Source organism: Mustela lutreola, chromosome 10 (assembly GCF_030435805.1).
Source record: "Mustela lutreola isolate mMusLut2 chromosome 10, mMusLut2.pri, whole genome shotgun sequence".
Lineage (NCBI taxonomy): Eukaryota > Metazoa > Chordata > Mammalia > Carnivora > Mustelidae > Mustela > Mustela lutreola.
Window position 1 is genome coordinate 93,606,664 of NC_081299.1, and position 12,728 is coordinate 93,619,391.

The 12,728-nt window shown below is 56.0% G+C and overlaps 1 protein-coding gene across 5 annotated transcripts; it reads left to right on the plus strand.

Annotated features, from left to right (window-relative positions):
- The first annotated feature begins 3,199 nt into the window (after positions 1-3,199).
- On the plus strand, positions 3,200-12,029 carry ATXN7L2 (ataxin 7 like 2). 5 transcript variants are annotated; one of them, XR_009345027.1, is made up of 11 exons: positions 3,200-3,379; positions 5,339-5,404; positions 5,778-5,882; positions 6,298-6,508; positions 6,909-7,099; positions 7,679-7,761; positions 8,128-8,378; positions 9,156-9,354; positions 9,498-9,619; positions 10,108-11,286; positions 11,880-12,029. XR_009345027.1 is itself a non-coding variant. In XM_059135441.1 (11 exons), exons 1-11 carry the CDS (start codon positions 3,253-3,255, stop codon positions 11,892-11,894), a joined length of 2,262 nt encoding a protein of 753 aa, XP_058991424.1. In that variant the 5' UTR covers positions 3,202-3,252; the 3' UTR covers positions 11,895-12,029. The 5 variants fall into 5 exon arrangements, 1 of the variants encoding a protein (XP_058991424.1); XR_009345025.1 differs by having other exon boundaries at positions 3,201-3,379; positions 6,813-7,099; XR_009345026.1 differs by having other exon boundaries at positions 3,201-3,379; positions 6,813-7,099; positions 10,108-11,070.
- The last annotated feature ends 699 nt before the right edge of the window (positions 12,030-12,728 follow it).

Sequence of the window (12,728 nt, forward strand, 5' to 3'; positions counted from 1 at the left end):
GGCCCCATTTCTTCCTCATTTCCCCCCCAACCCACAATTCCTGCTCTGGCCTCTTTTTCATACTTCCCTATCTCACCTTTACAAAAGGACATGCCCTCTTGGTTTGCCCTCATTTCCTCCTCTGCTTCCTCATTTCTCCCAGGCTCTATCCCTTCCCACCCGAACCCTGTCCAGGGCAGGCCAATGCTATTGGTGCTTCTTCACTTCGGGACCCAGTTCCATATTTGTCTTTGATATGTCTCCTCTTTCTGACACCTCCTTCAGTCCCTCTCTGGACCCCAGGGCCTAAGAGTCAATGCTGACTGGCAAAGGGACATCATTTCCTACCCAACTCAAAGCATTTCAGTCAGCCCTGGCCATACGGCTCCTCAGAGAAGGATGAAGAAAGAAGAATCCAGCCATTTTCCAATCTGGTGCCAGTTGGCCCACTTATCATCCCAAAGGTGAATGTGCCCTGTGCCAATTTCTCCTCAGGACTGAGACAACCCCTTCAACCTTCTCACCTTCCTAAACACCATCCATAGTAATGTGCACATGACTGGGGTACCCAGAAGACAGGATATTTGACTTTGGGCTATCACTTCTTCTTTGGGTCAGAGTTTCCCCACTTGACAGGGAGAGTGTGAAATTTATCCTCAAATGCTCCAGAACATTTCAGTGAAAGAATTAGATTTTCTGTTTTGTTTTGTTTTGTTTTTAGATTTTGGGGAAGGGATTTAAGGAGGGAAGAGAGGAGTTGGGGATGAGTGTTTCTAAGTCTGAACCCCTCTCTGTCTTGAGCTGTCCCCATGGTTACTCTAGGAAGAGGGGGAACAGTTTTGCCTGCAGCTCCAGAGACACAGAGAACAAAGAGGTGACGATTTTTCTTTAAGCTGGCCCCTGTGAGGGTCTGTGAGCAGCTTCTACTGGAACTTTGTTTGGATTCTGTGTATATATTTATAATTTATTTGAAATGTGACGGATAAAATGTTCTCATTTGGGGGCTGAAGTTAGCAACTGGCCCTCGAGCTAGGGCAAGGTGGCTGGGGTGGGTATGAACTTCTGCCAAGGACTCCTAGCCCAGAACTCTCAGGAAGCTCTTTCTCCTTCTCAAGAGCTGGCTTGTTCTCTTCCAGAAGGGCCTTGGTTTTGGCTATGGCCTTGCTTTCCATGACCTAAGAGGAAATCCTACTTCACCTCATTACCTCCAGAGGGCTGGGCTAGGCAAAGAGCTGAGGGCAGATCTGTTCCCATAGGATTCATGCCCCTCCGACCAGGGCTGGCACTACTGCTTTGCCTAGTGGGGCCTGGGGTAGGAGACTGTGTCTAGTTTCTCCAGATTGTAGGAGGCCAACAGGCAGGGCACTCACCCTCCGCCCTACTAAACTCTGACACTGCCAGGGTGCACACGAAGGACATTTTCAGAATTTTGAGTTCCGTCCACTATCATGATCATAGGTCTCCTACTTCTGGGATTGAAGATCGGGGCTGGGTGGGGGGAGAATGTTGCATGTTGTTTTCTGGTGCTTGTTATTACACATTTAAATAAACAGTGCTTCAAAACATTTGCTATGACAGAGCTAAGACTAGAGCCCTTCCAGGGATTTTTATTCTCTTCCTCCCATTGCTTTACATTCTTGGACAAATAGCAGCATTTCCGCCAAAACATCATTCCACTTTTCCCCACTCTGCACCCCAAGCAATAGAGTCTGCGTTTTCTCTTTTGAGAGAAACCAATTAGTCCAAAGTAACTGAGACTCTTTACCAAATTTGAGCAAACTCAAAAGGCAAGAGATAGTAGCTTCCACTATGCTGTTTTCATCTGCTCTCTTAAGCTTCCTGTCAGGAGGTGAGAGCCATATGTCTTGCCCTTTTAACTATAAAGATTCTTCCTGAACAAACTTGCACCTCTTATCCCCCTTCGGACAAGTGACTTCCAGAAAAACGCACTTGGACACGATGTCACAATTTCAACAAGATCCTGGTCGACGCCCCCCACCCCTTCCCAGGGATCATCTGTAGTTCTCAGCTTAAGAATCATTGCCCTCAGAGATTATTTTTGCAGTGCTTAAATCTTCCCTGGGTGAAAATGAGAAGAAAGTCTGAGGTCTCGAAGTCACACCCTCCAATTTGATTTCCTCTAGCTGAAGGAATAAATATGGGCTGAGCTGTGAGGTTTGAAGAGGGAAAAGAGAACTAGTCTCTCTTTTCTGATATGATGGGGGGGGAGGCTTTTGTCTTTTGATTGTGGGAGGGTGGGAAGAAATGTTATCAGCTGAGAAGAAGAAAGAGGATGATTAAGGTATTTTCCAGGCCTTAGCAAAGAAAATGACAGATCTGATGAGAAATCTCCCTATGCTGAGGCTCTGGTAGCAGCCCTTCCAGCAGAGAAAATATTCATTAGAAAAAGAAGCCAAAGTGATGGATGGAGTCAGGGTCCAGCCAGGGTTTGGGAAGAGGCGGTACAGGGTATTGATCGCAGTTCTCAAGAGGAGAGAAGGATCAGCAGAGATGCTGCAAACACCAGCAGCCTGGGGGCCACCCCAGTTCCGGAGCTGGCTCTGGCTCGGAGATAGCCTTCTGTCATCCTGACAGGTGATCTTGATCAGCTCATCTACGTCCTCCCAAACCCAGACAACGCCACTCCAACCCTCTACCCTGCATCAGGGCACCGTGGGTTTCCCACAGAAGAGGCACAACACAGGAGCCGAGGACCCTCCCCCACTCCAACCCTTGTGTCCTTCAGCACATCCTACAGACTCCCTCCCCTTGCCCTTCTGATTCACAGCGCCCACCTCCCTGCACCTACCCTATTCGATCTACAGGGGAGCGAAGTCGCTTCTTGACCGCCAGCCCGGGAAGGGGCGCCAGCCAGCTGGCGAAGGCACGGCTTAGAGGGGCGTCTTGGGCAGAGAGAGGTTTGGGGCGGGGGTGTGTATGCAGTGAGCTTGGGAGGGCGGGCTGGTAGCACAAAGAATGTGTGCACAAGGGTCAGGAGACGAGGTCCTGGGGCTTTGGTCTCTTCGCCCTCCGCAGTTGTGCATTTTGGAGGGGCTCTTGCAGCAAGCTCCGTAGGCAACAGCAACCCCGCCAAGACTACACTTCCCAGAAAGCTATGCGAGAGGGAGAGTGAGGGGGAGCCAACCTGTGCTGCGCTTGCGCAAAGAGTGAGCTGGAAAGGTGGGAGGGAGAGGGGAGGCGTGCCCGCGGCGGGGCTAGGGGGAGGGGGCCGCGCGGCGGTGGCGCCGGGGCGGGCGCGCGTCCGCGGCGGTGATGGCGGTGCGTGAACGCGCGGCGGCAGCAATGGCCGCTCTGGAGCGGCGGGTGCCGAGTCTCGATGACTTCGCGGGACAGAGCTGGAGCTCGTGGGTGGAACGGGCCGACCTGCCCGCGGCCGATGGTGAGTGAAGCTCCCGTAGAGTCCGGGGACCCCAGCACTGTCTCCCCTCCCCCTCTCCGGGCCCCCGCCAGCAGAGGGGAGCCGCCGACGGGAGCCGCCGTCCGGCTCCCCGGCCCCCCAAACAAAGGACCCGCCGGGTCCTAGTGCCCGCCTGCTCCGTCACCTTCGCGCCTCCGGGTCCTAGTGCCGGCTCACCGCCCGCAGCCCACCCTGCCCACCTCTGCCTCTGCCGGTGCCCAGTACCTGCCCCGACATCTGTTTGCCTTTACCTTTCTCTTCGCCTGCTGTCCTCTAGCTCCCGCCCCTCCTGCACCTGCCTAGGGCTTTCCCCGTCCGCAACAGTCCTCTCCACGTGTTTCCCACGCACCCCACTTCTGTGCCCCCCTCCCAACCCCCCTTGTTCCTTTGCCTTCTGCTCCACACCTCCTGCTCCTTTTCGGCGATTGCCTGCGGGTTGCAGTACCACTGGACCCCCGCCCCCTCTGCATTAGTTCGTCTGTCCATCCATCTATCCATCCTCCCTTCCTCCCTCCTTCCCTCCTTTCCGTCCATCCATCCCTCTGTGCCTCAACCCTCAGTCCTTTCCCGGGCCTCCTGCCTGCCTCTTGGCTCTCTCCCCGACCCCCACCTTCTCTAGGCCCCTGAGTGCCTTTGGTAAGCGGGCTGACATCTCCTTTTGCTGATCTTTGTCTCCTGGGCCCCAGGGGGCACCTGGCCTCATGGCCTTTGGGGTGACAGCAGGCATCACAGCCCTGAAGAAGTTTGCAAGTGAGAAGAGATGGAGGAGGAGACCGCATGGAGCGGTCTCTGATGACACTTGTTCTCCTCTGAGACGGCTGACTCCCAGCTCAGTTCTGCCCATTAGTGCATTTTAATGGACTTAAGAGTGGGAGCTGCCCCTTGTCTCTTGCATGCCTGACCCACTACCCCTCATATCTGGAGATTATGTAAGACTGTCAGCGATCTTCTCATCCTAGAAAGGGGCAAATCTGTCAGTAGGTGTTAGAAGCACATCTAAGTGGATGCCCAGGCCACCCTCGGGCTGTCCCATGCTGGGTGGGCAAGGATGGGGCCATTGTCAGGGTCTGGGTGCTTTGAGAACCGGAAATGGAATCAGACGGGTTTGGTGACTCAGAATTGATTTTTTTTTTCCCAAGGGACAGGGAGGGGGCATAGAGGAGGGAGGGGAGAGGAGTAAAGTAGGGGGATGGGGGCAAGAGCTGCTTTGCACAGCTAAGATGTTTTTGTCATCAACCCAGAAACTGAGGTATAAGGGTAACCCTTGCCCAAAGTCCTCTAAAGAGGGGAGGGGCTTGCATAGCTGACCAAATGGACTTTGAAGATGCCAGAGGACCCCCTGAGATGGCAGTTTCTCTGCTCTGTGACCATCCTGTCAATGCAGGACCTGAGAAGCTGGGTGTAACTTTGTCAGTATCACAGTAACCCAGGTGGAAGAAAGTCACATTCGTGGGGATTGGGACCTGGGAGATATCTGTTTGGTGTGGCACAGAGTAGCAGGAAGGACCGTATGATTTTGGTGTGGCACAGAGTAGCAGGAAGGACCATATGAGAAATCTCATATGGTCTCATATTCTTCTCATGAAGAAGGGACTTCAAGATTTATAGCAAAATATGTTAAAGATTGTTTCCCATTTAAATGGGGAAGTGGCCCAGAAAAGAGATCATACTGACTCACAATCACCCAGCTACTCAGCAGTGGAACCCTTGGAGTGAAGGGTCCATAAGAAAGGTGGCAGGGGCTCATCTCATTCCAGAGGTAGCAGCTGAAAGAAGAACGGGCACTTAAGAATGACCCACTGAAAGGCTCTCCAAGGGGTCCTGAGCACCAGGAGCTTATTAGAGAGTATGGGCTTCCTACTGTTTGGCTACCAGTGCTGGTTGGGTACGAGACGGGGTTTCTAGTGGGGATGGCCCTTCTAAGCTGTGTTTCTCCTCCAGGGGCTGAGCTGGAAGAGAGTAACAAAAACATGAAGAAGTTGGATGCCATGACCCTCATTAAAGAAGGTGGGAGTTGACACACATTAGGTCTGGGGCCTAGAGTAGACAGGACTACCTTCCTCTCTTCCAACATATCCCAGGAGGTGGCTGCTTGAAGCAGCAGGTCTGGGGATCCTCGCTTTGCTAGGTCTGAGTCAGCCCATTCCCCTGCCTCCTGTGACCTGTTGTGGGAGATCTTAATCATAGGTGATTGGGCTCATTCACCTGACAGCCTGTGTTCTTAGGTTGAGCTCTAGAAGCTGAGGGCATGCAGCATAAAGCCTGTCATGCCAGCTGGGGAGGGGAAAGTGTCTTCTGGGAGTTGGGGGGAGTGCTGTCTGATCTTACAGGGAAACCCTGGGATCCCCAGCCCCAGTGATAAGGGCTTCTGTCATTGCAGACATGTCCATCTTCGGGCACTGCCCTGCCCATGACGACTTCTATTTGGTTGTGTGTAACCACTGCAGCCAAGTGGTGAAGCCTCAAGCTTTCCAGAAGCACTGCGGTGAGGGGAGCCCTAGGGAGGAGATAGAGGGGATAGGGAAAGGTAGAATGTGGAACTCTGAGGACAGGGTCAGTTGGGAGGTCATGTGGGTCATGGAGGGGGAGGCCTTGGGGATCAGAAGGTCCTGGGGGTGGCTTCAGATGATTGTGGCCTGTCAGAGTGATTGTTTGAGCAAAATTCTAGGAGAATATTGGGGAAGAATTAGGGGAAGAGTGGAAAGGTTCAGGAAGCCGAGTCCTAGAATTTTGAGTCTCGGAAGGGTCAGATTCAAGTGGGAAGATGGCAAATTTAAAATCTCAGGCTTAGGCAATTGCAGATTTTGGTATCATGAGTCTGTGAGCAGGGTTAGGAGGTTGGGGAAGGAAGCACTTGATACCACTCACCCTCGATTACTCTCTCCACCTCCTGGTGACAGAAAGAAGACATGGGCCCCTCAGCAAGCTTTACGCCTGGGCCCCACCCCCACCTCCAGCCCCTGCCAGCTCTCAGAAATGCCATGTAGTGAATGGGCAGGGCCCAGCTTGTAGGGCCCCGGGTTCCACCAAAACCTCCTCCAGGGAGAAGGGCCAGGGGTCCCGGAGCCGTGGCCACCCGCCTCCTGAGAAGACACAGAAGGACAACTTCTGGTAAGGAGAGGCTGGAGACTCCCTGAGACCAGCCTTGACCCTGACCCTAGTCCAGGGAGGGGTTAACATGAACGGAGACAGCTGTGGGGCAGTGAGCACTGCTCACAGCAGGAGGCAGCCACTCTCTCTCTGCAGCTCCCTTCCGTGTACTCCAAGGAATATGGGGTCCCCTGTCCCCATGTTCTGCACCCCTGCTGGAGCCCACCCAAGTTTCAGGGCTGGGAAGGAGATGGCTCTGGGCTAGAGTCCAGGGCCCAAGCTCAGCCCCCCTACCCCCCAGCCCACACCCTCTCTCCATGTGTAGCCTTTTCGTGCCTGTGGTGAATCTGGAGAAGATGTCCAGTCTCCCGAAGCCCGATGGACATGGAATCAGGGTGGCCCCGCCCTCTGCTTTCCTCAGCCAGCCTGGTGGCCTCACCAAGGACTCCCCTGGGAAAAACCCCATGGCACCCCCTTCTAAAGAACCTCCGGGGAGAGAGAGCATCGAGATGACCCCCAGCGAGGGCCCCAGTCACCGGGCTGAAGGCAGCCCCCCTGAAAAGGAGCCTGGTGGGGCCAGGCTGCCCCCCAAAACCCATCGGAAGATGGCCCGTGAGTAGTCATGGTCTTGGGAGTCAGGAAGGTAGAGTGGGGGACCCCTTTGGACTGCTTTGTCCTTGGGCCTATTGGAGAGGGTCAGGAAGGAGTGGGCCTGGCCATCTCTGGTTACCACTTGACGTGGGCATACACTTGCTTTCTAGGAAGCTTCTCTCCAGCTCAGGTCTCCTGACCAAGGCTAAGAGAGTTGATGCCCAAGCAGGGGAAGGTATTCTCCCTTACCCTGGGCCATTGACCTTTATCTCTCCTCTCACCTAGATCCAGGGCACCAGACCGCTCCCACAGCTGGTTTCCCTGGCATCCCAGATGCCTGTGGCTGCTTTTGTTGTTTGATCTGCATTGCCCTGTTTTGGCCTTGGAGTCACCAAAAGGAGCTCCTGGGCTGGGGATGGGGGCGGGGATGGTTCTTGTGCCCAGCAGAGAGTTTCTCTCTGATGCCCAGAGGAATTTCTCTGGAAGGCTACAGTTTGGACTTGAGGGCTAGAGGTTCTTCTGTCTTAGGCCCAGCTCTTCCCAGGCCTTCCGTGGGCCTCCTGGAAATGGCCTTGAGGTTCATGGGAATTTTCCCCACAGGGAAGGAGTGCGACCTCAACAGGCAGTGTGGGGTAATAAACCCAGAGACCAAAAAGATCTGTACACGCCTGCTGACCTGCAAGGTAATCTCCGCCCCGCTGCACAGAGTGAGGGAGGACAGCACAGACATGGGTCCTGGGCAAGGAGAGAAACTGCAGTGTTATCCAAGATTCAGCTCAGGGGTGGGGGGTGGGGGTGAAGCCCAAGTAAGGCAAGGGGGAGAGGAGGCTGCCCCCAGTGGGGCCAGGCTAGAGGCAGTAGGCAGACTGCCCCACTCCAAAGGAAGATTCTGGGCCTATGGCGGCTGGGAGTGAAACAAAGACACACAAGTACCCCTACAAACATACTCAAACCCCCTCTCTCTGCTTGCCTAGGCTTGCACACCCTGCTGCCCCTCACTCCTGCTCAGCTCACATGCCCTCCCCACCCTTCACCCTGCTCTGTTCTAGATCCACTCGGTGCACCAGCGCCGGGAGGTCCAGGGCCGAGCCAAGGACTTTGACGTGCTAGTGGCAGAGCTGAAGGCCAATTCCCGCAAAGGGGAATCTCCCAAAGAGAAGAGCCCAGGGCGCAAGGAGCCCACTCTTGAGCGCCCCTCCCAGGAGCCCCCCTCCTCAGTCCAGGTTGTGGCAGCGGCCGCCCCCAGCAGCACCTTCTCTGCTCGCGCCAAGCAGACCTACCCATTCTGTGCACTGCCCAGGTACGTCCAGGTCTAGTCCCCCACCTGGGGACACTTGGTCCCAAGCCATCAGGGACTTTGGGAGACAGGCCCAGGGAGTCGCACTCCACCCCAAGTTGGGGAGCTAGCTGGGGCCCCTGTTAGCTGTGCAGAAGCAGGGGACTCCCCGCTCCTACCCCAGCATGCCGAGGTACCTCAGCCTCTGTAGGGGCCTGGTTCCAGGGCCTGGGATAAAAACCTGTACCTGGGGAACTGAAAGGGTCAGGGTCCTGGGTGAGGCAGTCCTACTGTGTGTTCATTCACTGGCCCCTTCATGTGCAGAGGTTGCGCCAGAGCCCAGGGAGAACCCACCTTGCCAAAGGAGACACACACACACATCTCTGCCCATAACACAAGGGGCAGACCAGAAACAGGCTCAGCTCCCAGAAAGGCTGACAGGAATACGTGATGCGAGAGGGGGTTGAGAGAATTGACGGGGCTGACCAGAGCTGGGTGCAGTTAAGCTCAGAAGATGTTCTGGAGGAGGCGAATCTGGAGCAGATTCCCCACCGCCCCAGGAGGCAGGGCCTGGGAAGCAAAGGGGCTGGGGAGAGGATCCCTTGGGAGCTGTGGCCCCGACCTTTCTGGCTCTCACTCTTGTGAGCTCTGTTGTTCTCTCCCTTCCTGTCCTCCTTTCTCTTTGTCTCATTGCCCAGCAGGGTGTCTGCCCTGGCTTTTTTGAGCTTGGCGGGTTCAGGGACACCCCCACCCTGACCCACTCCCTTCTCTTCGCCCTCACGTCCCCTTTGGCCCTTCCAGGTCCCGGGCCTCCTCTGAGAGTGAGTTGGATGATGAAGGCCCCTGTGGTGGTGATGGGGACCCAGGCCTGTTCCCCTTTCCCCTGCCCCGGGGTGGGGCCCAGGCCTCCAGCGAGGAGAGTGAGGAGGAGGGGACATCTGACGACCTCCACCTCCCCCCTGACTGCCATTATGCAACCCGGCCCCCGCGGCCACAGGCGGTAAGGACCTGGGGCTGGGACCTGGGGTGGGGGGTGGCCCAGCCCTCCCGGCCCACAGCTTGGGGAGGAGGTCAGATCCTTTGCGCAAGTGCGCTCCCTGCCTCCCAGACCCCGCTAACCTTGGCCCCTCCTTCTGCCTCTAGTTCTGCACCTTTGGGAGCCGGCTGGTGAGTCCAGGATGCTACGTGTTTAGCCGCCGGCTGGACCGGTTCTGCTCAGCACTGAGCTCCATGCTGGAACGGCACCTTAGCTCACACATGTGGAAGTGAGTCTTTTGGGTCTGGAATTGTCCTCCTTAGACCCCGGGCCCCGGACATCCATGGGCTTCAGAAGCCCTCATTCTTCTCACTTACCTGTAGATGCGGTTCGGCTGTTCGGGCGAGACCCCAGATAGAATGAAGAGGAGGTGAGGGAACTTGACAGCCTGTGGCTGGGCCGAGGCAGGGCAAGAATGGGGGGTGTGGGAGTGAAGTCTGACTCTTATCTGTCACTTCCAGTACCTTTTGGGTAACTAGGGATAGGGGTCCCCAAACTGAAATTTGAAATAAGGTTCTTAATGGGTCCCTATACTAGTTCACAGCTGTCTACCCCTGTGCTTTCTTCCTAAGCCTCAGTTCCAGCATCTCCCAGCAGATGGCAGCAAGGCTGGGGCTCTGTGGGCCATTTCTAGGTGGGGCAGAGAGCCGGGTGGAGGTTGGTGGGGAGGTCCTCTTGCTTGCTTGGCATCACAGCAGAGCTCTCTTTTTGCTGCAGGAAGATCCCACCCGCGGCTGAGCCTCCGTCCCACCTTGTCAGCTCCCCACTGTCTGCTCCCCTGAGCCCGTCCTCTACAGGCAGCTGCCCCCGCCTTCCAGGCCTGCCCCCCAGACCTGCCTGCCCAGCCTCCACACCCCCTGCCAAGGACAGCCTGGTCCCCAGCTACCCTGCAGGCTCCCCCAGTGTGGCCGCGGCCTGCAGCCAGGCAGAATGCATGGGGGGGGCCCAGGCCATCACCTCACCACTGCCTGCCAACACGCCATCCCCATCCTTCAGCAAACTCCCGCCTTCGAAGGCCAGCAAGTCGTCCAAAGGCAAGGACGGGGTCGAGGTGGAGGCCCCTTCTCGAAAGCGAAAGTTATCCCCCGGCCCCACCACCTTTAAACGGACCTGCATCCTGGAGCCCTCTGGAAAAGGCAAACCCTCTGGCTGCCGGGGCCTCTCGGCCAAGACTAAAACAGCCCTGGGCATGGGACTCAATGGGACGGTGGGGCCAAGAGTGAAGCGGGCAGGGCCTCTGGACTGTCGGGGCTCCCTTCATCAACCCCCGACACCCATCAAGGCTTCTCAGCTGGACAGCCGGGGAGCAGCCGGACACCCAGCCAAGGCCCTGCCCACCAACTGCCTCTCTGAGGAGGAGGTAGCCAAGAAGCGGAAAAACCTGGCCACTTACTGCCGGCCGGTGAAGGCCAAGCACTGCCAGGCCGGCGCCCGTGCCGATGCGGCCTGCTCCGTGCGCCGCAAGAAGCCGGGTCCTGCCATGGCCTTTGAGGAGAAGTGTTCTACACTGAAGGTACCAGCCCAGCTCTCTGGAGAGCATGGGCAGGGAGAGATCAGGATGGACCAGGGTAGAGCACACAGTGGGAACCCGGCACAGAGAAGGTGCTAAGTGTTTGTGCAGGGAAGGGATTCTGAAAGGGGAAATTGAGAGAGTTCCGGGGCCGTCTCCTGTAGGGAGAGGTAGGTCAGCTCTTTAAAAGGTGACCCAGCTTTTGCTTGATGGGCCTTCCCCCATCTGTCTCTCCCTTGAGCTGCCTGTCCCCTGCCCCCACACCTCCTTCTGTTTTAACAAAAGGGCCACTTTCTGATCTGGCTGTGGCCTTCACACCAGGAACTGGAGCCACCTGTGTCCCCCAAAGGAAAGGAAGCTGGACTTCATGAACTCTGATGGGAAAGGTTTGAGCAGTGGGGTTGAGCGTGGGTCTCTAGCAGTGGCCTGATATGCTGGGTGGCAGAGTGGGTGGGTTGGTCTTGTTCATGGGTTCTGCCTCTGGGCCTCAGGGCCTAGAAGGCCAGGGATGTCACCTGAGGTCCTTGTAAGCATATGTGCGGCTTCCAGGATTTCATGCGCCAGGCAAGTCCTCCAGGGTTTCTGGGAAAGCCAGCAACCGGTTTATGCGCCTCTTCTGACGGGAGCCCTGGAGTAGCACACTCTGGGCTGTCCATAGGAGGGCAGGAGGGGCTTGCCCATGGCGAGAAATCGGGTGCCCTCCTGGTGTAGGCACAGGCCAGATGCATACCCACTCCTCTGGCACCCTTATGAGAGTAGTGAGTTGGACCATGCCCCCATGTGTGCGCGCATGTGTGCATGGACATTCTCAGGCTGTCCCTGATCCACTGGCATTCATTTTTCCCCTCGTCCATCATTGGGCAGTAGCCCAGCCAGGAAGAAAGCAAGCTTTAGCTCTCATGGTCCACACAGTTCACTGGGAAGCAGGACTGGTAGGCCCCCAGCCTGACCGAGTCTCTTGCCTCTTGTCTTCCTGCAGTCGAAAGCCCATTAACAAGAAAGTGCCTGCCCACCACGATGGAGCCGCCAGCACCTCCTCCCCTCCAGATCCGGGCCCCAGGCTGCTGCCGCTTTTTATAACTTTATATTATTTTTTTTAAGAAAAAAAAAACTCTTTAAAATACCTCAAGACTGTCTCCCTGTTCTGTTGCTGCTAAGAAAATGTAAAAACAGAAACAGAGAAAAGGAAGGAAAAAGATGTAATAAAATGAGTGTCATTGCTGTCCCCATCCGCACCCCAGGAGGTGGAGATGATAGGCAGCCAGACTCCAGCTCCTGGCGCTTGCCTGCAGAAGTCTCTTATGCTCCTATATTTTTGTCTAAACGGTGTGGGAATGGCCAGGGTTTGTGTCATGGGGGAATCTTCTCTCCAGAGAGGATGATGAGGCATATGGCTTGGAGCAAGAAGGGCTCACCGGAATCTTGATCCCAGAGATGACTCCTGTCCCGCTGGAAAGGGAAACAACAGGGGCAAGGGAGCCACTCCTCGGGGCTCTCCTTTCAGGTCTTTGCCCTGAGGGCCTGTGGGAGTCGGCCTGGGCCCTTTTCCAGTCTTCCAGCACTGCCGGGCCTCCATCATAGTCTCTGAACTATTGCTTCAGTCTCTTCAGCTGTTCCTGCCCTTGCCGTCTCTCCCTAGCAGCCTCATTTTCTCAACCACTGGGGGAGCTTGAATTAAGTTGGTAACTGCTCTAACGATGTCTGTGACTTCTGTGGGACAGGCTCTTTTGGTCCCTGGTCCCTGGTCCCTGTGGGTTTGCCCTTCAGGAAAGGGTAGAGTCTCTCCTAGGTAGGCCTCCTTAAGCTGAACTACACCTTTTTGGAGGCA

Coding starts and splice junctions, on each gene's coding strand:
- ATXN7L2 (XM_059135441.1), top strand. CDS start 3,253: ATGGCGGTGCGTGAACGCGCGGCGGCAGCAATGGCCGCTCTGGAGCGG. Junction 5,405..5,777: donor CATGACCCTCATTAAAGAAG/GTGGGAGTTGAC, acceptor CTGTCATTGCAG/ACATGTCCATCTTCGGGCAC. Junction 8,379..9,155: donor CCATTCTGTGCACTGCCCAG/GTACGTCCAGGT, acceptor TGGCCCTTCCAG/GTCCCGGGCCTCCTCTGAGA.